The sequence below is a fragment of the Catharus ustulatus genome, chromosome 27, assembly GCF_009819885.2.
Source record: "Catharus ustulatus isolate bCatUst1 chromosome 27, bCatUst1.pri.v2, whole genome shotgun sequence".
Classification (NCBI taxonomy): Eukaryota; Metazoa; Chordata; class Aves; order Passeriformes; family Turdidae; genus Catharus; species Catharus ustulatus.
Window position 1 is genome coordinate 254016 of NC_046247.1, and position 26018 is coordinate 280033.

The window sequence follows — 26018 nt, forward strand, 5'->3', positions numbered from 1 at the left end:
AGCAGGGCTGGCCAGCCCAGCACAGCTCCAGGCACGGCGTGCTGGGGACAGGGGCTGCAGGGTGAGGAGGGTGGGCTCCTGCACAGGCCAGCCAAAATAACTTTTATCTCTTTTGATGAGTTACAAGTAGGGCCAATACAGATAATAAAATTGGTGTAATCATGTGACTGCGTGTTGCGTGGCAATTTAATTAAGAAACTGCCTGCACACAAAAAGATCAACACAGTGTACACTAAAAGGATTAAAAGCCAGCCAGTGGCCTTCTGAAAAAGAATTTGTTGCAGACTGAGAAGCTGCAGCCATCTGGGCTGCCGTGGTGGTTCCTTCCTTCAGCTCACACCTGCTGTGCTCCTCAGCGTGGGGGTCCCTGGCTTTGGCTGGAGAAGAGTCACAGAGAAAAGGAGAGGAAAACTGAACTGCCCAAACCCATAAAGCTGCCAGCACAGGAGGGAGCAAGAATTGATGAAGGGATATATGGGGAATAGGGAAATGAGATTATATGCTAGCACAGCCTCAGGGAAGCTGCAGAGAGAGTTGATTTGAACCCGACAGGAGATGGGAAGAAGCCCTCACAAGCAAAGTGTTTCAGGCTGCTGGGTCAGCGTGAATCAGTGGCACAAAGTGGGAGCAGCTCTGGGGCCGTGGTGGGTGCTGGGGGAGCCTGGCAAACAGGGAAGGGAGATCTGTGTGTGTGTCTGTGTCCTGGGCAGGCAGTGCCCAGCTGGCAGCTCCTGGCCGTGGGCAGTGATGGTCAGTCCTCCCCAGAATCCCCTCCATCCGACAGGGTGAGCAGGGCTGTGCATCCCAGACTCCAGGGCTGTGCATCCCAGACTCCAGGGCTGTGCATCCCAGACTCCAGGGCTGTGCATCCCAAACTCCAGGGCTGTGCATCCCAGACTCCAGGGCTGTGCATCCCAAACTCCAGGGCTGTGCATCCCAGACTCCAGGGCTGTGCATCCCAGACTCCAGGGCTGCCAGCTGCCCCTGCTCCCAGAGAGACCTCGCTGCTCTCGCTGCCTGCTCCAGGCACAGCAGCCTGCAAAACCCAATTCCTGCAAAATCTAATTGCGTTTCATAGCACAGTTTAGCTTTGCTTTGCCCTTTTATGTTTTAGGGTGGGATTGCCAGAACTTTGCTGTCTCTGCCCTGATCTTCAGTGTTAGGGTAGATTTGATAGAGACAGAAATGATCCATTTGTTTACTTTTATTGATGAGCCTTACAAATGAGCTTGTGGCAAATGAGCTTGCAATGCAGAACTCTGCAGCAGTTGTGTGGAAACAGACTCTGAGCTCCCTGCATAGTCAGGGCTGATTTTCAAGCCTGCAGTATTAAACCAGACTTAGTGCCTTTAAAAGGTGCTGTTCCCACTGGAGACGGGAAAGTGAAAATGCCTTTGGCTTAACACTTTGTACAGCTACAAAAGGAATATTCACGGGCACAGCAACACCCTTCTTGCACCCGGGATGAGGTTGGGGAGGTTGGAGGTGCCTCCACAGGCAGTGTGCTCGTTCTGCATTTGCATTTACAGGTGGGGCAAGCTTGTGCATGTGGTGAGATGGGTCAGAGTGGGAGCTGCAGGTGCCCTAACCCCAGTTTATCCCAGTTTTCTGGCTCCTGTTCGTGGTTCTTCCTTTGCCCTTTGCTTTGTCTGGCGCTTGCCCTCCCTGTGCCTTGCAGGTTTTCAGCAGGGAGAGGATAACCCGCAGTGCTGCTTGCGAGCAGCACACCAAGAATAATCACCGTGCTCCTGCCGTGCTCCTGCCGGGCTGTTGGGATGATAAATACACATGTAAATGTAGAAAATGCCAGAGATAAAATGGATGACAAATGGGCTGTGCTTGCTCTGCTCCACGGAGGGAAGGAGATGCTCACCACATTCGTGCGGAGGCCAGCGATGATTTTAAGCTCTGCTTTTATGATCCTGAGATAATAAGGTTGCATAAGGAGCTGTGTAGTCTTGAATTATGCCAAACATAAGGAGTTTCTTTACCTTGGCTTTCACAAATCCAAACAAATGCGCCGAGGAAGGTGAGAGGTGTTTCACACAGGGCTGGAGCTTTGCTGTCTTTTAACATCTGGGCGCCGTTTACGGTCCAGCTGAGCACCACAGAGCAGAATCGTAAAAATGATTCCTGTTAACCTCCTTGCAGCTTACACACACCCAGCCACCCCTCCCAAACGCTCTGCCCCGGGAGCCGAGCCGGCTGTGGGCGCGTGGGCACCGTGACGTGCTGGATGAAGTCAAGCGAGGGAAGAGCTCGTGACTGTGGGGAGGATGACTCGAGGGAGGCTGACTGCTCCGCAGTGCCCAGGCTGGAAATGCTGGCCACACTGCCTTCACAGTGTGTGTGACTGGCCCTGGGTGCTGGCATCACTTCAGGCAGGAATGTGGGGCTGCACCTCTGTCCTGTGCGTCCAAACATCTGGGTTATCATTTAATAATTGTGCAATCCTTCTCTGCGTTGCTCCTCTGAGAGCTGGAGCTTTGGGATTTCCTGCATTTCACTCTGACCATGGAAGGTCACATTTGCTACATGCAGCAGGAAGACAAGCTGGGGACGGATATTTGACGTTATTTATCTTGACTGATTTGCTGTGGAAAAAATTATTGCATAGTCACATTTCTGCATGTGAATGCAAATATAGCTCCCTGCAAATTTAGCTCCAAGTTTACACCACAGGAAAAAGAATGTTCCAGAACATGCTAATGATAATTTAATATTTTTAAATTGCAGCTCTGTGATGTGAAATTATAGCATTACAGTGCTGTTGTTCTTTGGGGCAATTGGAAAGGGTGATTCAAAGGAAACATTTGCATGGTAACAGCTCCCCATGTGTCTGCTGCCCATATGCTGGCTGCAGGTATTTTGTGGCTGCAGGCTTTTTCCTCCTGCATCTGGTGGAAGACAGGACTTGATGTAAATCAGGGTTTTGAAGGTTGATATCTATGCTGCTGCTGTAGAAGCTGTAAAATCTTCCTTTAAGTCTTGCAAGTCCCAAGGATTTGCTTTGGCTGCTGCTGCTGGGGATCTCCAGTCCCTTCTGACCCTCACCTGCCTGTGAGCTCCAGCTGTGCCCTAAGGCACTGTCAAACCTGCTCTGTCTCCCTCATGGCGGATTTTTTTACCCCTCTTATGTGTTATCCTTCTGGAAGCACTGGAGCTGTGGATTTGGGTTGTGTGTGTGCCTCTGACACCTCAGGATGCTGCTGTGTCTCTGTCTGAGGCTCAGTAACCCCCACCTTTCCATCTGCCCCACCATGGAAATGGTCTGAGAACAAATGCTGTCCTTGCCTTGCTGTGTGCTGGGGGGCTGCAGCCAGCAGGGCTTGGAGAGGGGCCAGGCTGGAACATTTCTGTGCTAAGGGCAGGTTTCATCCCACAGCTCGTTGGGGTGCAGAGCTCTGTGAAAATCCTGAGCAGTGCAAACACTCCTCACCTGGATCCTTCCCTTCTCTCCTGCGGTGCTGGATGTGTCTCAGGGTGCTGTGGGGTCTGTGGGCTGCTGTGGTGAGCACAGCCACAGGGCTTCTTGTCCTGCTGACTCCAGTTCTCCTCCTGTCTTTGCCTTGCAGAGTCGGAAGCATGCCAGCAAAGTCCGCCTGTACTACATGCTGCACCCCGTCGACGGAGGCTGCCCGGCCAAAAAGCTCCGCTCAGAAAACGTGGGTACAATCCACTCAGAAAATGTGGGTACAGTCCACTGAGAAAACATGGGTACAATCCACTCAGAAGACGTGGGTACAATCCGCTCAGAAAACGTGGGTACAATCCAGAAAACGTGGGTACAATCCTCTCGGAAAATGTGGGTACAATCCACTCAGAAAACGTGGGTACAATCCACTTAGAAAATGTGGGTACAATCCCAGCCCTTGTCTGTCCAGCTGCTCTGTGAGTCACTGACTCTGGACTACAGCATTCCCTCTCTCACAGCCCCAGATGATCAGGTGCCCAGAGGTAACATTTACATTAGCTGAAATGCAAAGTAGCTGGAAATAATTTTCAATAAACTACACAAGAATTATTATGTGCATCAGCAACAGTAATTGTGTTTTTAGTTATTTGAATGTTCTTTCAGAGGAAAAAATATGCTGATAGCAAATGCTCAGGGCTTGCTCCATTGCAGTGGGATGGCTGGGTCTGCTGGTGAGCAGCTGGGGCAGGTGATTGTGCCTCCAGGGGTGGGGTGATGGCCACTCTGGGTGCTGGATGGCCACTCTGGGTGTTTGATGGCCACTCTGGGGATGTTTGATCGCCACTCTGGGTGTTTGATGGCCACTCTGGGGTGTATGATGGCCACTCTGGGGTGTATGATGGCCACTCTGGATGCTGGATGGCTACTCTGGGGTGTTGGATGGCCACTCTGGGGTGTTTGATGGCCACTCTGGGGTGCTGGATGGCCACTCTGGGGTGTTTGATGGCCATTCTGGGGTGTTTGATGGCCAATCTGGGGGTGTTTGATGGCCACTCTGGGGTGCTGGATGGCCACTCTGGGGTGTTTGATGGCCGCTCTGGGTGTTTGATGGCCACTCTGGGGTGTTTGGTGGCCACTCTGGGGGTGCTGGATGGCCACTCTGGGGGTGCTGGATGGCCACTCTGGGGTGTTTGATGGCCACTCTGGGGTGTTTGATGGCCACTCTGGGGTGCTGGATGGCCACTCTGGGGTGTTGGATGGCCACTCTGGGGGTGTTTGGTGGCCACTCTGGGGTGTTTGATGGCCACTCTGGGGTGTTTGATGGCCACTCTGGGGTGTTTGATGGCCAATCTGGGGTGTTTGATGGCCACTCTGGGGATGTTTGATGGCCACTCTGGGTGTTTGATGGCCACTCTGGGGTGTATGATGGCCACTCTGGGGTGTATGATGGCCACTCTGGGTGCTGGATGGCTACTCTGGGGTGTTTGATGGCCATTCTGGGGTGTTTGATGGCCACTCTAGGGTGCTGGATGGCCACTCTGGGGTGATGGCCACTCTGGGTGCTGGATGGCCACTCTGGGTGCTGGATGGCCACTCTGGGGGTGTTTGATGGCCACTCTGGGGTGTTTGGTGGCCACTCTGGGGTGCTTGATGGCCACTCTGGGGTGTTTGATGGCCACTCTGGGGGTGATTGATGGCCACTCTGGGGTGTTTGATGGCCACTCTGGGGTGTTTGGTGGCCACTCTGGGGTGCTGCTGGCAGTGGAGCAGCACTGGGGTCACTGGGCAGTGTCTGGGGACAGTGTGGGATGGCAGGGCTGGGTGTGGGGCTGCACAATGCAGTGTCCTGAAAACCCCTGGGGTGGGCAAGAGGTCCCCAAGAGCAGTGTCACCTCCCCAGGGCTCTGTTCTGGGAGCTGATGTGCTTTATCCCAAAGTTCCTCACCCGTGTTTGTTCTCAGCCTGCCAATTTAAAGCTTGGCCATTGGCTTCCTCAGCTGTGTTCAAATAAACAAGGGAAGGTGAGGAATTGGAGCAGCTCGCAGCCATTTGTCAGGCCATAGATAGGAGGCTGAATTTGTAAAAGATGGCTTGATGGGGAATTATTCATTTGTCTCCTGCCCGCATTCCGGGGCTGTGTGAGAGCTGCAGCGAGGTTCCCAGCACGCAGCACCCAAACCAGTTCAGTGTGGCTGGGGCTGGGTGCTGCTGATATTCAGTGTGATATCTTGTGATTAGAGGGAGAAGCACGCAAGTTTTGCCCAAGGTATCTGAAAGTAGTAATTAAAGCACCAGTGAACTTTTCTGTTGCTCAGAGGCCAATTGCAGATGCAATCTGCCCCTCCACAAGAGGATTTGCAGTGGTTTTATTGAGTTATTAATGGCAGTGTGGGCAGTGCATGGGCAGGTGCACACAGGGAACAGGGTCCTCTCAGGGGTTTGGTTACATCTAACAAGGAGCCACATCCTGCATCTGCACCTCAGCATGGGATGTGGAGGACAGAGAGCTAACCAGACCTCAAATAAATCCAAGTTGAACTATTTCCCACTGCTTTTGTGAAAGGCAGTACGGAGAAGGAATGTAATTCTGTGTTTGCCGATGCTTTTGCCAAGGGCAGCCCTGGTGGGGGTGGATTAACGTGTCCTCATGTTCTAGGTGAATGCTAGGCTAGACCAGACCTAAATTCTAAAATTATTTGTGTTATAAAAATATAGCAGGGAAAATCTGCCAACGTTTACAGCTCAAAGTAGGCCTGTTGCTGATCAGATGTTATACAAGCCTTTGCATTTAGAGAGAACAGAACTATTTAGGACATCTCTAATGCTGCACAAGAACATCCCTGCCATGGACACGTGCAGGGCAGTGCCCAGTCCTGGCAGTGCCACTCAGGCCATGGCACAGCGACTTTAATGAGTATTAGAAACAATCTGTGAAGACCAATTAAATTTGTGTCGAGCTATCTGCAGCTAAAAAGGGAATATTAGCCTTTTTCTGATCAGAGCTGTTACATGGCTGTGTGCCATTGGGTTTGTGTCCTGCTGACCACAGAACCAACACCTTGTCCTTGTGCCAGGAGGGAGAGGAGGCTGCAGCTGGGGATGTTCAGTGGGATTGGAAACAGCATTTGCTTCCTGACCTGTCTGTGAGGCAAAGGGAGAGCTTGGCTGCTCTCCCTGTTTGAGGATTGCAAAATCTGCATTTCCAAAACACCCCTCAGCCCTTTGGAGTGAGAAGTAGAAGGCTTATGCCAGTGGTGCTGCAATGGATAACAACTCGATTGTTGTGCTCTTCATTGTTGGTTTAATTTGGTGTGGAGAAGGGGAAAACCCTCATGTTCTGACCTTTCATGAACTGGTCCTTGCTCTTTACTGGTACCATGACAAAAACAGGCTCCAGAATGGAAATGGGCTGAATTTCCTAAGGAGCAGCACAGAAAGCAGCTCTTTAACAGCAGCACCTTCATGCACCGAAAATTAATTCAAATTTAAAAGTGACTTTGCAGCAGTTCAATGCTGTGGTTTATACTGCTGTGTTCTAGGGTTTGTATGATCTTTTCTTCTTAGTAAAACTTGGGAAATGAAGACAGCAGATTTGTATCTGTGGAACAAAAATCCTTGCTTTTCCTGTGGATTGCTTAAGGAGCATCCAGCAAAGGACTGCAAGTGCCCTGCCCTGTGTGAGGGTTGTGCCTTTTAGCAGCTTGTTAACGGGCAGCCAAACAAATGGAGTTAATTCTGTTAGATATAGGGGACTGAAGTTTCTAATATTACAAAAAGAAGCCCTATAAATTAGTCTGGCTGGGAGCAGGGGAAGGGGGGATGTCAGTGTTGGGAGATGGATGCTTTAACTCCCAGGCAGTGATGTGTTCTGCTGTGCTTCACTTTGTGTGATGCCAGTGGCTTCTGTGCTGCAATGGGGTGAAGTTTCAGAGGCAGGATCACCTGGAGAAAGCTGCAGAAACAAAATGCAGGAATATCCCTTGGCTGGGACTGGGGTTGAGGAGCTGCCAGTGGATTTGCAGGAGCACAGAGGGGCTGTGAGGGCTGCACTGTGCTGGGGGAGGCACGGGTGGGTGCACAGGGTGCAGAACATCCCAGGGAGCAGCTGCCTGCCCTGGGCAGAGCCCTGTGCCCCAGCTGGGGCACCCTGGGTGAATTTCAGCACCTGCACAATCCCATCAGCCGTGTCATTCAGCAGGTGACAAAAGACACCCGGGTCAGCTTCCCCCAGGCTCTTCGGTTTCAGGTAAAACAGCCCCTGACAAATGAGAAGGCATAATTACCCTTCAGGGCTGGAGCAGCCTGGAGCACTCTGGCTCTGTGCTTGGTGCAGGAGGGAAGGGAGGAGAAGGTGCTGAGGGATGATCAGACCTGGGGAAATGATAATAACAGCAGAGCCCAGACACCTGGTGCATCCCACAGCTGATGGCAGTGGGTGTGCAGGGGTGGCTGTCAGGCAGCAGAGCTCTGCTGTGTGTGCAGAGGGGCTCACCAAGAGTCTGGGGACACCCCTGTGCTGCTGCTGCTGCATCACGGTGCTGGTCCTGGGTGAGCCCAGGTGAGCCCAGGTGAGCTCTGGGTCAGTGTCAGTGGGACCTGAACGCTGAATGAGCTATTGGAGAGCTCTTTGAGGGGGGTGGGGGGGTAATTTTTTATTTCTAATTGCAGTCTAGCTGGGAAAGTAGGTTGAAAAGGAAAAGATGTCACTGAAGAGCAGCCCTGGCAGAGGAAGAGACCCTGGTGCATTAACACTGAAGTGTATCAGCTTTTCAAACGAGCTCTGTTGGAGGCTCTTTATATGTTGCCACTGATGATCAATAGATACTGGAAATTTTCTACTCTGCTCTTAACTTTCAAGTGATTTCCCTTTGAAGACATAAAATATCTTGAGAGAAAGCTATTTAAAAGAAGTGCAAATTACACTCAGAACAGTACTAATCACCTCTTGAGATTCCTCCCCTAGGTTTGATTTACAGTTATCAACAACAAAAAAGTGATCAAAATCGGTCGTTTTTGTAAAAGTGCTTTTTAGAGGGAGGAAATATGACCTTCAGTGGTGGTCAGGTGTCCAGTCTGTGTTGGGTTTGCCCAGGGCTGGTGCTGGATCTGCTGAAGGGAGCTGTGTGATTTCAGACAGTTCATTTGCTTCTCCCACCTGCAGGGAGGGTTGTGCCCCCCAATTTTGTCCCCTTAAATGTTTTGGGGTGTCTTTAAAAAGTGCATTGGGGTAGCACTGGTGTGGGAGGGCCGGGAAATCAGGGCAGGGGCAAGGCTGGGAGAGGTGAGGAAGGGAAAAACCCCTTGGCAGCCCTGGCACAGCAGCCTGGATTCCTCCCTCCTGCTCTCCCAGTGGCAGTGCCTGGTGGCTCACGCTCCTTTTTGTCTGTCTGTGTCTCCACAGGGCAGCGACGGTGACTCGGTGGATAAGAACAAATGCTGCACACTGTGTAACATGTCCTTTACCTCAGCCGTGGTGGCAGAATCGCATTACCAAGGGAAAATCCATGCCAAAAGGTTAAAACTGTTGCTAGGGGAGCAGCCAGCGTTAAAGGCCACAGGTGGGTCGGGGGCAGCAGGTGCAGGGGGGGCTCAGGGTGGGGGGCTTGGCCAGGAGCTGCTGGGTGGGGGCTCAGAAAATGGAGCGAGGTGGAGAGCAGAGCAGGGACAGCTCTTCCTTTGTGTCGCTGTCATAACAACCTTTAAAAAACTCCTGATGCTCGTTATTGTCTGCTTTGTTTTGTGCAGATTAGGGGTTTATCAGCCTGGCCTGGCCCTGGTGCCAGCCCTATCTCTGGTTCCACAGTTCCACAGTGTTTTCTCAGTGGGAGGCAGTGTCTCCGCTGGGTGCAGATAGCCAAGCCTGCCTTTAATTATCAGCAGTTTAATTATCAGCCCAGCTAATATGTTTAATAAACCTTTGGTGTTACTGTACAGTACAGAGCATCGTCTGCTCTTACCACAGAGGGAAATCCAGGCTTTAAAAACCCTTGGATTGATTGTCTCTTGATTTTTGCCCAGATGGATTTTGTGCTTTCCTCCACGGCAATTCTAATAATGCAGCCTATTAACTTTCACATTTAAAAAGTCAAATGTTGAAATCGGACAATTTAACCATCTTATTGTTTGCTTAACCATAAATCCCTGAAAACCACTAATAATCTGTGGGAAAAAAAAATCCTCTGTGGTTGTGGAAGCAGAAAATGCTTGAGCAAAGCACTCACCTTTCTGCAGGAAGGGTTGCTGGGCTGAGGTCCTGCAGACAGATGTGACCCAGAATTGCTGCCAGTGGCACTTCCTTCAGCACAAAATACAAGTGGAGCTGTGTGCACTGGACCCTGCCTAGCATGTAAATCCTGGACGTCATCAGATAACGGGGCTGGCACTCTGTGTGTGGCTTTTGTTGCCTTTTTAACTTCACAGACTGTAGATACTGATACAGAGAATATGATTTGTCCTTTGCTGGGGAGGCTTGGAGCTGTTGGCCCCTTTTCCCCAGGGAATGTGGGAAGTTGTGTTAGGTGGTGCTTGCTCAGTTCAGCTGGCCGTGCTGGGCACCAGTGTGTCCTGTGGGGTGAGGAGAGCTCTCCCATGAGCTGTCATGGTCCTGCAGTTCATTGTGCTGGGCTCTGCAGTGCTGGTTTGTCCAGGGCTTGCTTAGATTTGAACCCCATCCCTCGTGTGCAGCTCCTCCTCTGGCACCTGCCACAAACCCTGGTGTCCTGCTGAAGTCCAGGTGAGCTGATGCTCACAGGGTGCTGGATCTCAGAATAGCACATGGACTGATTCCCATCTAAGTTGACAATTTGGATTCACCCTTCAGCCCCGGGGCCTGGCCAAGGCAGGGCTTGCATTGTGGTGTTTGTCTCACCTTTTAATCACCTAGATCAGCCTCACAGGGCTCTAAGTGAGCCATGCTGCCAGCTCTGCAGTAATGGGCTCTTCAGCCATCCTAATCACAGGGAAGGAGCAGCTCAAGGACTCATCAGCCCTTACAGGCACTTGATCTGGAAGATGAAGCTGAGCTCAGGAATGCATTAATGAGCACCTCCTTGCTCTTCAGGAGTTCTCAGAAATAAAGCCCTTTGGACACAGCGTTTTTCTGGGCTGCCCACAGTCACCCAGCAATTTTCCCTGGGCTGTGTCCCAGTCCTCTGTGGCTGGCAGCAGGGAGCATTGAGTCTCTCAGAGCTTCAGAGACTGCTCATGAGTCCTGAGAGCCAACCAAGCACAGCCCTGAGCGTGCTGGATGCTCCTGGGGAGGATATTCTGCTGCTTGGTATTCTGGAGTTTCTGTCTCATCAGTCCTGAAGAAAATCACATCTATTCTTAGAGCCCTTGCAGAATCTACGTTCTCCTTCACGGTTCCCATCCAGATGGAGCACACATGTCCCATTCTCTGCTCCCAGGAGGAGCAGTGGCCCAACAGTCAGGATTCTCACAAAAACCATGTCTCATCATGACAGTGAAGGAGTTGTGATCTCTCCAGTGGCTCTGCTGTACAAGGTTGCAGCCCTCACAGGCTTTGTGTCACCACTATTGCTGATGAATTCCTCTAGTCACTTCCAACATCCCCTGTCAGCTTGTATCCCATCAGCACCACGAGTTAAAAACCACAGAGCTGTGGGGGAATAGCTGCTGTCCTCATCAATGTGAGTGCAAGACTGCAGGCATCGCTCCAGGAAAGTGGCAGTGGCCCTGGCTTTGGGACAGCCAAAGGGGTTGAGTAAATGGCTTTTTGGGTTGGGTGCAGGGATCTGTCCAGCAGTGGCTGGAGTCCTAGTCCTACATTTCTGGGATTTCTTCTGAAGAAAATCGAGTTCCCCAGTGTCCCCTTGTTGTGGCTCAATTACTTTCTTGTCCTCACGCTGAGTTTCTGGAGTGTGCCAGTGGAAAAAGTTGGGTGCCATTTAAATCCAGCTTGGAATAAAAAGCTTTGGATGTGAGAAAGAAGTCAAACATTAGTTCATTGCTGGAGTGCTAAAGTGTTTCTAACTTAGTATTTTGCCTCTTGCAGCAAAGTAAGACTTTCTCACTTCCCTCCCACAGCGAAAGGGAACGTAAGGCAGACTGTCATGAGCTATTTAGCATTTTGAAATACTTGAAATAGTCAAACTCGCAGCTTTTATGTTTGTGTTTTAGATGGAGAAACATTTTTAACTTTTGACGTTTCGTGAGTGTTTATTATTAATTTTCGTGTCGCTGCTCAGGGAATGATGGCATTTGCTGTTCTGTAGCAGTTATGTAGTGCATATCAAGATGATAAATTCACATTTGTGGAGAAGTCAACTTTCATCTGTTTCTCTTTGGGAGAATTTGGTAGGCTTGGGATGCTCTCATTAATTGCCAGGCTGGGCTCAGCACACCTTAGGACTGGTGGGGGCTGTCAGTGGGACCTGAGGAATGTGACTTTAGAGAAAATTCTTTGTGCTGTGAGTGCCAAGAGGAAATCCTTGCCCATGGCAGCCCCAGTGTGATGCAGGAAGGGGGGCTCTGCCCACGGTCTCATGGCAGCCAGGGGTGGATGTGGGGTTGGGGCAGGGCTGGGGGCTCTGGTGGCATCCCTGCAGCAGCAGTGCCATCCCCCTGGCAGCCCCTCCTGCCTGGGCAGCACAAGCCCCCAGGCTCACCGAGAGGCTCAGAGCAGCCCTGGGGCTGAGAGCAGAGATGTTCTGTCGGGTTCCCTCAGCGAGCAGCAGATGTAACTCCTGTGGACATCACCAGCTCCATGAGCTTCAGCCTCCCTGGTCCCCCTCGGGCAGAGCGTGCTGGAAACAAGGAGAAAGCTGCCCAGAAGATGGGATAGATGTAACTTCATAGCCTGGGGCTCAGGAACAGCGAGCCAGATCTGTCACAGAGCTCCTGGGCTGCGGAAATTGCTGGTTCTTTATAATGCTCCAAACATCCCTGCAGCTCAGTCTGGCCCCTGGACTGAGCCGTGCCCGGGGTGGTGCACAGGGCTGGGACCCCCTGGCATCACCAGGGCTGTTCCAGTGGCACCAGTGGGTTCTGGGCACGGCCCCTTCCTGCAGGGAGCTCCCTGGGGAGGGCAGGAGCACGTTTGTGAGGAGCTCAGTCTGTGTAATCCCAGTCTGGAACAGGAAATAATGCAGTTCCCTAATAAATCCCAGTTTGAACAGGAATTAGTGCAGTTCCCTAATAAATCCCAGTTTGAACAGGAATTAGTGCAGTTCCCTAATAAATCCCAGTTTGAACAGGAATTAGTGCAGTTCCCTAATAAATCCCAGTTTGAACAGGAATTAGTGCAGTTCCCTAATATTCTTCCTGGTGCCTGTGCTGGCTTTGCTCTTTGCTCACACTGGCAGTTCTGCTGCATGCACCTTGGAGGGGCTGGGCTGTGTCTCTCCTGCTGGAACCATAGAAAAGACTTTTTTTTAGGACCAAAATCCAGCCAGACCCTGCCTGGCCCTGCCTGGAGCAGCTCTTCAGAGGCAGCATCATCACTGCTGGAACTCTGATACCTTGGCAGTCATCATCAAAAACAATAGAAGGTTATAAACCCCTGGAAATTGATAAGGTTGTAAGTAATGTTATATGTAAGATAGAATTTCCTTGAAAGGTGTCCCTTACTGAGGAGGTCAGCAGAAGATTTATAACAATATTAACTTTCCCAAGCCATGGAGTCAATCACAGGCATAATTATATCTCTAAATATATCCCTGTGTTGTTCCTGGTGTCAGACACTGAGGTGGGTTTGGCATTTGCTGCCCTGTGCGCTCATCAGGGCTCAGCTGGATCATCCCCTGATCAAAGACAGCCACCACACACCTCTTGCCACCTCCAAATGTGCCTCTTCCAGTACCATGGAGAGAGCAGGTTGTTAATTATTTAAAGAGCAGACATTTTATCTGGAAAAGAAAAGAAAAGGAAAGCTACATAAAAGGGAATTTTTGAATGAGGCGTGATAATTAAGTGCTAGTCATTGTATATTTTTGTATCCTAGTGTTACCTGAACTTTATTTTACTTCAAACTCTTTTTTTTTTCCATGGATTTGTGACTTATATTGTATCAAGTTGGGTAACTCTGTTGAACAAAGTGCATTCCGTTATATAAAGACTAATCACTCACTTTTCTTTGGAATGATTTGGGGGTCATGTTTGTGTTCCTGGATGGGTTTTTGATGAATCTGAAGGAAAACAGAATTAAATTAAGGTAGTGTGTTGCTGGTACTTGACAACAGTTATAATATGAAGATCTTTGAAGGATGGGACTGACTATTGAGTTGGTTTTTTTATCTGTGGCAGTTTGCAATGACTGTGGCTTTCCCTGTTCTTCCTGAGACCAATTAAATTGAAAAATAAGAATCCTAAGATAACGATAAATATGTCTCTATCCTGAGAAGATGGCTCTGCATGTTGTTTTTATTCTCCACTGACGATTTTTCCTGGGAGTAGCAATCCAAGCAGGATAAGTTTAGCAGATTTAGTCCGAACAGTGATAAGATGTGTAACTGCACTGAAAGCATCTTCCTTCCCCAGTCAGTGGAATGCAGAAAGCTGAGGAACAGTCCTGGGCTGTCCTTTCAGGATGCTTTTGTGAATGAGGAGTGGTGGCTTTCCCAGCAGCACCACCCAGAACACCCCCAGGACCCTGCAATGCGGCCGATTTCTGCCTGGCTGATCCCTGTCTGGTGCGGGGTGTGCTCGGTGTGCTGCTCCAGAAGAGCTCAGGTGCCCTTCCCTTGCAGGAGCTGCGCTGGGCTCGCTGAAGGCGCCGCACACGGACAGAGCCGCGGTGCCCGCGCAGCGCCGGGACTCGGACCGGCACTGCCAGCTCTGCACAGCCTGGTTCAACAACCCCACCATGGCACAGCAGCACTACGACGGCAAAAAGCACAAGAAGAACGCGGCCAGGGCCGACCTCCTGGAGCAGCTGGGCAAGACCCTGGACCTGGGGGAGCTGCGAGGTGAGAGCTGCGCAGGGAGAGCGGGGACCCGTCCCCGTGGGATCTGGGGATCTGTCCCTGTGGGACCCGGGGATCTGTCCCTGTGGGATCTGAGGATCCATCCCATGGGATCCGGGGATCCGTCCCTGTGGGATCCAGGGATCTGTCCCTGTGGGATCCAGGGATCTGTCCCTGTGGCATCCAGGGATCCGTCCCTGTGGGATCTGAGGATCCATCCCTTGGGATCCGGGGACCCGTCCCCGTGGGATCTGGGATCTGTCCCATGGGATCTGTGATCTGTGCCTTGGGATCCGGGGATCTGTCCCTGTGGGATCCGGGGATCTGTCCCTGTGGAATCCAGGGATCTGTCCCATGGAATCCGGGGATCTGTCCCCATGGGATCCGGGGATCTGTCCCTGTGGGATCCGGGGATCTGACCCATGGGATCCGGGGATCTGTCTCTGTGGGATCCGGGGATCTGTCTCTGTGGGATCCGGGGATCTGTCCCTGTGGGATCCAGGGACCTGTCCCCATGGGATCCAGGGACCTGTCCCTGTGGGTTTTGTCCCTGTGGGATCTGGGGAACCATCCCATGGAATCCGGGGATCCGTCCCTGTGGGATCCAGGAATCTGACCCATGGGATCCGGGGATCTGTCCCGTGGGATCCGGGGATCTGTCCCATGGGATCCGGGGATCTGTCGCTGTGGGTCCCAGAGATCTGTCCCTGTGGGATCTGGGGATCTGTCCCTGTGGGATCTGAGGATCTGTCCCTGTGGGATCTGGGATCTGTCCCATGGGATCTGGGGATCTGTCCCTGTGGGATCCAGGGATCTGTCCCATGGGATCTGTCCCTGTGGGATCTGGGATCTGTCCCATGGGATCTAGGGATCTGTCCCTGTGGGACCCGGAGATCTGTCCCTGTGGGACCCGGAGATCTGTCCCTGTGGGATCCAGGGAGCCCGAGATGCTCTTACTGCTTCATGAGGTTCCCAGTTGTGCAGAGAACTCCCCTGCTCTGCACTGCCAGCCTGCAGCTTTAGCAGCCTCCTTTCAGGGTTGTTCCTGGGTGTCTCCTCTGCCTCCTGGAGCAGTCCTTTCCATCAGTGCCCACACGTGTCCCTGAGCCAGCCTGGCTGTCCTGGGAGAGGAGAGCACGGTGCAGCTCGGCCCCACAGACAGGATGCTGCTGGAGGCAGAGCACTCCCTGCATCTCCCTGATGGAGAGCAGGACAACTGTCTCCTGTGATTTAATTAGTGTTTGTAAAATGCTGCGATGGCCCTGGGTCAGCAGCAGCAGCAGCAAGAGCTCAGCGTTTGCCACAGGGATGTTGAACACAAGTTTTTTGTGTTCCTGCTGAGGGGAGAGCAGCCTTTCCTCCTCTGTCTGTCTGTCCATCCATGGTGGGACCACAGGGAGGGGCTCTGGCCCCTGCAGGGTCCCTGTGGGAATTGTGCCCTGGCTTGCACCCCTCTGGCACAGCCAGGCCAGCAGTGTGAGCAGCTGGAGCCCCCCAGCATCCCCCAGCCCTCGGGAGCTGGTGGTGGAGGTGCAGTTTGTGCCAGCTGAGGGTGTGTCCAGGGCTGGATCTGACAGGTGCCTGGTGACACACCTGAGGTGTGGCCCAGGAGAGGCACCAGGTGGCCCAGTCTGGGTTGGCTGTGCACACAGGGAACTGCTGAGGCAGCTGAGGATGAAGGACAGGTTTGATCCAGAGCTGTGTGGGACAGCTTTGGTTTGGCAGCAATGCTTTGCAGTAACATTTTGGCATTTTCTTCCTTGATAAATTAAATAATTTTTCTTTAGGTACTAATGACTGTACAGTATATTGTGCATTTCTTGATCTCCCATAAACCTTGTAATGGTTATCTTGATCCTCCTGTGCTACCTAGAGTGACTCATGGTGCCATCAGTGATTCATGTTGGCTGAGTCACTGCCCGCTGCTGGAATATGTGGGAATAAAACCCGGGACAATAACACACAAGTGCTCAGGACTCTGAACTGTGCCAAGTTCAGGAGTGGCTGAGGATGTCATTAACTGTAAATAAATCAATTGTGAAGTGTTTTATTCGTTTAGCTCCCAAGAGAGCTGAAGTTGGAGGCCTTCACAGCCCCATCAGCTGCTGGTTTTACCTTCACGGTGGTGCTGTGCACGGTTGGGGTTTGCACTGGGTCCAGTGTGGTCCTGCCAGTGGCTGTGGGTGACAGGAGAGGGGACAGCAAGCTGTGTCCAGGCTGTCTGTGTGCCTGGTGTAGGGGAACAGGGGTGCTGCTCTGGTTGGACACTTCGGGGTGCAGCTCCAGGGGTTCAGTCTGCAGAGCCCCGTGCTGAGGAGCCCAGGGGGGCTGTCCTGAGCCTGCCAGGATGGGAAACCTTTACATTTTCTGTCTAGGTCGTGTCCATCTGTGTCCATCTGGAGATGCTCTCCTAGATGCATTTGGCTGCAAGGTTAGAGCAGGTCTTTGCAGGCGTTGAAAGCAGTCCCTGCAGTGAGCAGCACACCCAGCTTGTGCCCGAGCAAACAGCCTCCCCTGGCAGGGGACATCATGGTGACAGGGGCAGCAGGACGTGGCTGTGGTGGGGACATCCCCACGCTCCCCCTGCTCCACAGTGCCTTTGCTGCCTCAGTTTTCCCTGGATTGCAAAGTCATCTCCTTCCTCTGCATCCCTGGTGGCTTCTCCCATCACAGCTTAAATATTAATTCTATTTTGACTAGTGTGGGAGATGAACATTTGATGCATTGTGTGAGCCTGGAATAGGCAGTGTCAGTTGAAGTACAACATTTCAGCAGCCTTTGATGTTTTGATAATGGCTGTAATAAAATATTTATTGATAAATATGAATGTATATTTGGAGAAACAAGAATAGAGATATATTTTTGGACAATTGATATTTATAGGAAGCAAAAACATTGATTCTTCTCACCAAGTGCTCATCCTGCAATTTTGAAGTCTTATTTTCTTCTCAGAAATAAGAATGAGGAGAGGAAAAATAAAAGGAGAAATGAGCATTGTTTCTGGAGCCTGTGTTGAGTCAAAGCTGCAGCACAGGGCACACACGTCCCCTTTCCTTGGCTGAGGGGAGGGCAGGGTCCAGGCCACCCCCTGAGCAGTGTGTGGGGCTGACCTGGAATCCCTGCTGCTCCTGCAGAGCTGCTGCCCTGGCTGCCCCTGCACCCTGGCACAGGGCTGGGAGGACAAAACCTGGACAGAACCCCCAAATTCCAGGCTCTGCTCTGGCATCTTGTGCCTGTTCAGCAGCACGGAGGGGCCACAGCTTGGTGGGGCAGGGACAGGCAGGAGCAGTGCCAAGTTTCCTCTGTCAGGTCACATCTCAGCAGTTGTAGCTGATGTCTGGTCATGGCCCAGCTCTCCATTCCCTCTCCAGGCAGGTGGGCTCTGCCCTGGCAGGGTGTTTCTCATGGGCTCTGTGCTGGCAGGTGGGCTCTGCACTGGCAGGTGGGCTCTGCACTGGCAGGTGGGCTCTGCGCTGGCAGGTGGGCTCTGCACTGGCAGGTGGGCTCTGCACTGGCAGGGGGTTTCTCCTGGGCTCTGCCTGGTGCTGGGGCCGAGCCAAACCCTGCAACAAGTGCTCTGAATCCCCAAAACAAAGCACAGCCTTCTCTGCAGTACAGATGGACAAGGGCATGGAGATGATGTCACCTGCAGCCTTTGTGTTCTCAGGTGAATCGGTGGTGCTGCAGATGCTTTCTTCCAGAATTGGGCAAAGAGCTGTTTCCTTTTTCATCTCAGCTCATAATTTCTTTGTATGCCTTATAAATACTTCTCATTCTGTGCTGTCACTTGTGGTTAGTAAGAAGCAGTTTAACAAGAACTCCCCTGGAATGGGTTTTAATGCATTTTATGCAGGATGACATTAATAACTTGACTTGTTAATATTTTATTTAATGGGGATAGGAGGACATTCAATTTTACATGAATGCATGTCACGCTGCAGGGGAGGCAATGCTGATTTGTCTTGAGGATGCAGAAGGGGATGTGAACACAGCCAGAGCCCAGCAGCTGCCAGGATGGAACGCTCAGGCTGGGACCCCTTCCCATCACAGATGGCCTGCAGAGCTGAGCTCAGCCCCAGCACACTGCTTGGGGACTTTTATGAAACCACTTTCAGCCAAGTAGCAGCTTTGATGAGCTCCAGTGAGGTCAAATTCTGGTAATTTTTATATCCTGGAAGTGATTATCACCTGTGGTCTCATCCTGCTGTTCATTCCAGGCTAATTTCCTCTCCCTGTCTCCATCCCAGTTCACAGAACCAGCCCAGCCTGTGGCTGCATGTTCCATGTGGGAAGAGCTGCATCAGGGAACAGCACTGAGTTCCCTGCACTGAGCAGGGGAGGGGGAACAGGATTCCCCCTGGTTCATCACTGTGAGTAGCCTTGACACGCTGAGGGAGAAAATCACCGTCCCCAGTTCGGAGCTGCGTTTGCTGAAGGCGTTTCCACCTACACCAGTAATTAAGGCTCACCGAGGCTGCTCTTAACGTGCTGCTAAATTGGTTGGGCAGCAGAACCTTATTGCCTTGAATTAAAGTATTAGCTGTTTTAGTTGCCCAGTCCTGCTCTGCCATGTGGAGATCCTGGTGGGTGAAGTCCCAGTCTGCTGCAATGTGCTGGCACACCATACCAGCCAAGCACTGCCCTTCCCATCCCTTCCCCTCATCTGGCTTCACCTGGCTTCTGCTGCCTCCTGGTTTAGCAAAGGAAGCAGGAGCTGCCAGCAGTGGACAAAGGGCACGGCTGTGAAACCATCACTGCTCCATCAAGAATAAATTCTGTAAGGAGAAAATCCATATTCACGTTTGCAAATTGATTTTTGTTCTGTGCCACATCGTGACACAGAAATACAGAAACTATTTAAATACCTCTGCAGTTGCTGGCTTGTTGTTTTCAAACACTCATCTGAATGATTCTGAAATATTATTTAAAGATGATTTTCATGTTGTGCCAAATTCCTGAGTGAGAGATATTATGAAGTGTTTGAGAGAAGTGGGGCTGTTGGTGTAGCTGGAGTCTGGAGTGCAAAACAAGATAAGGGATTTTCTGAGAGCCTGTAGGTCTGGCTGAGGAGAAGTCAGTGTGTTTATTACCTGTACAGTTAATTATGGTGAGCATGGACCGATCAAATTTGAGAACGCCACAGGTTATTTGTTCTAAATGAGTTGTTTTAACAATTTTGGCAAAGAAATAATACTGCAGAAAGCCAGAAGAGACTATTACAAGGAACATTAGAACTTCCTGAGAAGCACAGCAGTCCCTGCTAGGAATCCCATGGCTCCAGTGTTTTAAAGCAGAGCCCTCAGTTGTGCTGGGGACAGTCTGTACTGCAGCCAAGAGACAGCCCAACAGGTGAGAGAGCTCCTGCTCTGCCTTTGGGTGGCTGCCTGGTGCTCTGCAGGCTGCCAGCCTTGACCTTCAGCCAGAGACCAGCAGCTGTGCTTGGCTGGTTCACTGTGGTGGATAAATCAGAGTGGATCCCTTTGGGGAAAACAGTTCCTGAGTTATCTGGCTGCTGAATGGACCAGCAGGGAATTGCTCTGCATTGTGAGCACTACCCAAAACTGGAGGGATCAGTGGTGCCTCGAGGGCTTGCAGGTGTGAGCAGAGCAGGGAGAGATGCACCACACTCAGGAGGGATTAGCCTTTGAATCTAGCTTCTTCCTTCTGCTCAGGTCTCAAAATACTCCTTTAGGTTTCTCTAATCTTGGATACCTGGCCTGGAAAAGTAAATAGATGGGTCACTGTAAAGAGAAAAATCTCTGACACTGGAAATGAAATGTGAGGGGATCCAAGTATGTTCTAATTAACTAGAAGTTTGCTTGGAGCATAGGTTACTGCTTTTTTTCTTTTTTATTATTTCCTATTTCTCCCCTTTCTTCAGTCATTCTCACTTATTTGTACTTTCTAGCTGCCAGTTTGACTCTGAATTGTCCACAGCCCAGGCATGAGAGTGTTTTCCTCTGGTGCAGCCCTGTGCTTCCCTTGGCCTCCCTGTGCAGCACAGAGTTAATTAACACTCAAGGCTTCATTAACACTGCCTTTTCTTCACAGGCCTGAAGCGCAGCTACACCTGCAACATCTGCAACGTCACCCTGAACTCCATAGAGCAGTACCATGCACACCTGAAGGGCTCCAAACACCAGGCCAAGTGAGTATGGCTGTGTGTGCCAGGGTGGAGCGGGCTGGGGCTGCCCTGCTCTCCGCCCTGGCACAGAGGAGCTCTGGGGCTGTGCTGCAGGAGCCAGCTGTGCTGCAGGATCCAGCTGTGAAAACACAGCTGCCAGAGCACCTCCAGCTCCAGCAGTGCAGGGCTGAAGCCACATGAGATTGCTGGAGTCCCACTGACGTGTGGATAATGAAACTGAGTTTGCTGCTTCTTTCATGTGTGAAACCTCAGGAGAGACACCCTGAGCCTAGGGGGATTAGGTGTTTGCCAGGGAAACAGTTTTTGCTGTGATTTAGAGTGTAATTATGAGCATGGAACTGGGGGGAGTCTGCTCTGTCAATTACTACAAATTATTAAAATGAAGCGATGGAGATACATGATACCAGAGACTAGATTAATGAACTAATTGCTCTTAATGCACTTAGATGTGAGCTTTGGGAGCCATTTCAGGCTGAACCACTTGGAGCTGCCCAGATTAGGAGAGGAGTATAAAGGGACACACCTGAAGTGCTTCAGGTAGCTTTGAGAGCAGTGTGGAAAGGGAGCAGGATGAGCAGAACCAGCAATGACTGCTAATGGCTCATTGTGCTGGAGCCAGCAAAGGATAAACCCAGCCCTTCCCCAGCTGAAGTCAGACCTTCAGAGGTTCCTGGTGTCATTCACATTAGCTCTATTCTGTTTATAGGGAGCATTTGAATGTCTTCCAGATGCAGTGGTGCAGCACACCTGGCAGTGCAGGTGCAGTGGAGCAGTGGGCTGGGGCCAGGTGAGGGAGCCAGCCCTGCTGCTGGGCTGTGCCAGGAGCAGCCTGGGACCTCTGCTGCCTCCATCTCACTGAGAAGGGATCCCTGCCCAGCCAGGCCATGAGGAACAGCTGGGACAGGCCTGGGATCCATACCCTGGCAACAAATTCCCACTGCTGGAAAGCAGAGCTGAGAGCTCATTCTCTTGGAAACAGGAATGACAGCATCTGTGCTGTGCTGCCCTGGCCCAGAGCTGTAATTTATCCTTCCCAGTCCTTGCAAGTCTGTGTGGTTATTGCTGTGGTTGCTGTTGGTGTTATTGTGAAGGGTAAAGGAGTTTATCTCAAACCAGAGCAGCCTCATGGATGGGAGAGTGGGATGTGCAGGAAGAGGTGTCACCAATCCCCCACACCAGAAGGGTGCCTGGTCCCCTGGGGTGTCCCCACACCTTCTGCTCTGTTGTGCAGTCTCCTGCAATTAGCAGAGATTAAGAAATGTTAATTTCTCGTGCTGTGAGTGAGCACCTTGGGAAGTTACTCATGCTTTGACTGGTGGGAGTGACAGGTGACACAGCCCTGGGCTCAGCCCGTTCTCAGGGCACAGGAGTGTGCTGGGCAGCACAAACGACAGATTTTGGCAGGGCTGCATCTCTGTCTCTCTAGCTTTTCCAAGCAATTACCTCTTCCATACAAAGCAAGGGACTTTGGGACTCCAGAGCTGGTGCTGTGCCGAGTTTCCCCAGCCCTGTGTCCCTCTGGGTCTGGCACTGCCAGGTGTGCCCTGTGCTGGGGCAGGGGAGGATCGTCCCTGTCTCATCCTCAGCCAGTGTCCCCCTGGTTTCTGCTGTTCTCATTATTGTTGGTTAATGTCAAGGCTGTCCTCTCCCTCCTAACTCGGGCTGAAGCCACTGGACTGCAGTTGCCAAGGCAACAAAAACATTTTTTGTAGCTGTCATACTTCATGGAGTTAAAGACTAAACAAACCCGGAGAAGGAGCAGTTGGTGAAGGACGGGGTGAAGGGATGCAGGGATTTTACTTTGGGACAAAGAGCAAAACAGAGAACACTGATTGCAGGATGGAAATTGATACCACCCAAAACACGGCAGGCAGATGAGTTTCCTGGAAAGCTGCTTCAGGAGAGAAGAACTTTTAAGAGCAATGAGCTGTGTTGTGGTTATTTATTGCTGCTCCTGAGAGCTCTGCAGGGAGCAGCACGCCGGGAGCCCCAGTGTGAGCTGCCCTAAATAACAACAGGAGCTTGGCAGCTGTGCTGAGCAGGACCTGCACTGCCTGCAGGGCTGGGGCTGCCTGGGCAGGGCAGTTTGAGGCTGGCACCCTGCAGCTGAGCTGCTCTGCCCTGCCTGCTGTGCCCAGGAGCCATCCGTGGGACCTGCAGGGGCTGCCCCGAGTGCTTCTGAGGGGGAAATTTGGCTTAGGAAGGAAGCTCAAAGTGTCTTGGCTGATATTTTGTATTTTGGTGTTGAATAAAAGATGCAGCAGGAGGGAGCTGGTACTGAGCTGGTCCTTTATCCCTCCATACACAAAGCAGATAAATCTGCCAGCTCCCATTTTTTCTGCAGGGTGCAGGTGCTTGAGCTGGATTTGAACATTCAGGTGAAGTGCCACGCTGTGGGGAGTGCAGGGCTCAGCTCAGGCTCGGGTGGGTGATGCTGCTGGCTGTGGGCACGTGCTGGCACGGAGCAGTTTTGGAATGTGGATGGACTCTGGAACATCTGCAGCGGGGAGGAGCACTAAACCTTTAATTGGGGATTTATGAACTGTGTGGAGATGATTGAGTCATTGTTTGATTTGCTTTCCAGAAATAGATGGGGTGGTTTTTTTTAATCTCCTCTCTCCTTCCCTCCTCCCAGAGGAGGGCTGGGCAGGGCCAGTGTCACTTTGGCACCAGCAGCTCCTTCTGTGGGACCAGCACAGCCACAATCCCAGCTGGGAGTGAAACTCCTGAGACTGGGAGGGAGGCACAGCCAGCCTCGCTCCTCACCGTTCCCATGGGCTGGCAGAAACAAAACCTCCCTCTTCTCTGCTTTGTGCAAACTGTGAAGATGAAAAATCACTGCTCAAAGTGATTTGCAGCAAACAGCAGGGAGTGAAGTCCCAGATGGTTGTGAGAGGACACAGAGGATGTTCAGTGTCTGGGGTCAAAGCAATGCTTGTGCAGAGTGTTACCCTGGGGCTTGGCAAAAAGGGGTTCCTGGGGAGGGCTGGGAGCAGGCTGGGTCATCCCTGGGGGCTGGAGAAATGCTGATTTAGGGGAAATTGTGGATCTGGCGTGAGGGACCCTCTGGGCACGAGGCTGGAAGGAGCAGAGAGCCCAGAGCCAGGGCTGGGGTGCTGGGCCAGCTGTGGGTCTGTCACAGCTGCAGCAGGGAGTGAGAGCTGAGCTCCAGGCTGGGATCCAGCCCTGGCAATTAACAGTCTGGCTGTGTGGGGATAGCCATTCCCACTTCCAGAAAGAACAATCCTTTCTTCTCGCCTTCATGTTGTCTCTTTGATCAGCCAGACCTCTCTGCCTCTCACAAATGTGTTCCAGGGTTTTATAATCCTCATTTACACTTTCATGGATGCTAATACATGCAAGGGCTTCCCTTCCAGACTCGGGCTTCCTGCTTAATGTCTGGATTTTCACACAGAGGGGCCCCAATCCTGCAGCCATCGGGGTAAACCACTTGGATGGCCAAAATTAATTGTGAGGGGTTTAGGGATGGTCGTGGTGGCTCTGCAGCCCTTTCTGCACAGCTCTGAGCCTTGACTTTGGGCTGCACCCTGTGGCAGCCCAGATGGCTGATGTCCTGCAGAGACAGCAGGCTTGGGCCTGGGCGGGCTCTCTCCTCTTTTCTTTTTTATTTTCAGCTGAGAACACAGATGTCTAATTGGAACAGGGCATTTATCAACATAAGCTGCTTGGCTATTCAGGAACGAGCTAATCAAAATATTGTTAATATCATGCCTGGAGAAATGTCACCCCTGCCCGTGGTTTCGTTTGCATCACTTTTCCCATCTATTTCAGAAGGTGTGAACAAATATTGACAGCCTGTTGTGGCTGAAGGCTGTCCCAGGATCTGCGTGCCTGGCACAGCCAGCACGTGGGGAGCTCTGCCTTGGCTCAGATTGAATCTTTTGGGTCAGATTTAGTGCCAAATGGTGTTTCTGTTTCTCCTGTCCCTGGGGCCAGAAGGTTGGGCTCCTTCTGCACATCCTCACTCAGAATAAAGGTGCTCTCTGACAGAAGATTTCCAGTAAATTTCTGGAAATTAGAGTAAATGAGTTGTATTGTGCACTTTACACCCAAATCAAAGGATTTTGTTCTTGCCTTGGTGGCAGCAGTGACACTTGGTAATAGTGGCATTTCTGTGTGCTTTTTGTAATATAGAGTGGCTTATGGTAAAGCAGCTTTTAGAGAAGTAACAATTCCAGAAGATGAATAGTTACAAAAGGTAGATGGAATTGATAGGCATTTTAATTTGTCATAGTTTCAGTTCCAGGGAGCAGCTGAATAATTACACTGCCTGTGAAGAAAGAGAATGTAATACTTCCCCTCATTATAGATCCAACTTGTCTCCTCTCCCTTTTAATGTGAGTGGAAATGAAGAGATCTCTGATATCTTCTGTTTTGATCATAATTTGAAAGCCCCAGAAGCAGCCTGCTCAGCTCTGTGTTGTGGTGTTGGGTGTGCAGATTAATTATTTTAATGTAAAACCCAAACACTGGGTTAATTGCACAAAGCTGAGCTTGCCAGAGCCAGTTCCAGGGAGGAATTCCTCATCAGCTGAGCCCTGCTGGGCCGTGGAGTTGGGCAGGATTTGTGAGGCTCTTAAAGCTGAATTTAGGACCTAAAGAAAGGAGACTTTTTCCAATTTCCTGTGGTGGTTTTCTTTCATAAAATACACCAGGATGGAGCGTGACTTGGGCTTTGTTTCTCTCCTGCAGCCTGAAGAACCAGTAGTGGCTCTTTGTTGGAGAAGAGGACGAGCACTAACTCTGCTTCTGTGGAGGGGAGCAGGAGAGGAGGTTCCTTGGACAGTGATCCTATGTGGATTCAATAATTAACATGTAACTAACCTTCGCTTTGGACAAATACATGGATTTTTTATTTTAATTTTGTGGTGAGTTAAAATATTTCGATGGATTTTTTTACCCTTTCAAGACAATATTTATTCAGCACAGAGTCTAGAGTATGATAACTATCCTGTAAATACAGCACTTACTCATCAGTCATCTTCAGGGACAGTGGAAACAAACTATTTTACTTCTTCATATTTATTCCTAGATTTCTCCCAAGAGTATAAGATTATTCTACTACATTATCCATGATAGTGATGTAACCAGTCTTCAATCAGAAATAAACACACTTTCTTCACCTTCTCCAGCATGGTTTGTGTCAACACACACAGAGCAACAGCCATGAATCGTGGGGACTGTGTAATGGAGGAGTTTCTTCCTCCCCTCTTTGTCTCTAGAGAAACAAATGGTTCCATGAGTAAAGAACACATGAAAAGAAAGTGTGAGTTGTTTTTTCCTGCTGGTGGGATTTCTGCAGGCTCAGCAGAAGCTGTTTGCTTTATTGACTTTGCTGTGAGCCCCAGGCTGGACACTGCTGGGAGCTGCAGGAGCAGGGTGGGAGCAGAGGCTGAGCCCATCCCAGGAGAGGCTGAGCCCTGAGCCCATCCCAGGTAGGGCTGAGCAGAGGCTGAGCCCTGAGCCCATCTCAGGAGAGGCTGGGTACCTGAGCACCAGGTGAGGCTGGGCAGAG

At 51.1% G+C, this 26018-nt stretch overlaps 1 protein-coding gene across 3 annotated transcripts in view; it reads left to right on the top strand.

The window, feature by feature from the left end:
• ZMAT4 (zinc finger matrin-type 4) overlaps positions 1-25630 on the top strand; it is a 48673-nt gene extending 23043 nt beyond the window's left edge. For all 3 annotated transcript variants that reach the window (XM_033081220.1, XM_033081222.2, XM_033081221.2), the window contains exons 3-7: positions 3576-3665; positions 8817-8973; positions 14122-14340; positions 20389-20485; positions 25196-25630. In XM_033081220.1, the coding sequence (XP_032937111.1) occupies positions 3576-3665; positions 8817-8973; positions 14122-14340; positions 20389-20485; positions 25196-25211 (579 nt within the window). In that variant the 3' untranslated portion in view covers positions 25212-25630. The remainder of the gene's footprint in view (positions 1-3575; positions 3666-8816; positions 8974-14121; positions 14341-20388; positions 20486-25195) is intronic.
• Positions 25631-26018: the final 388 nt, after the last annotated feature.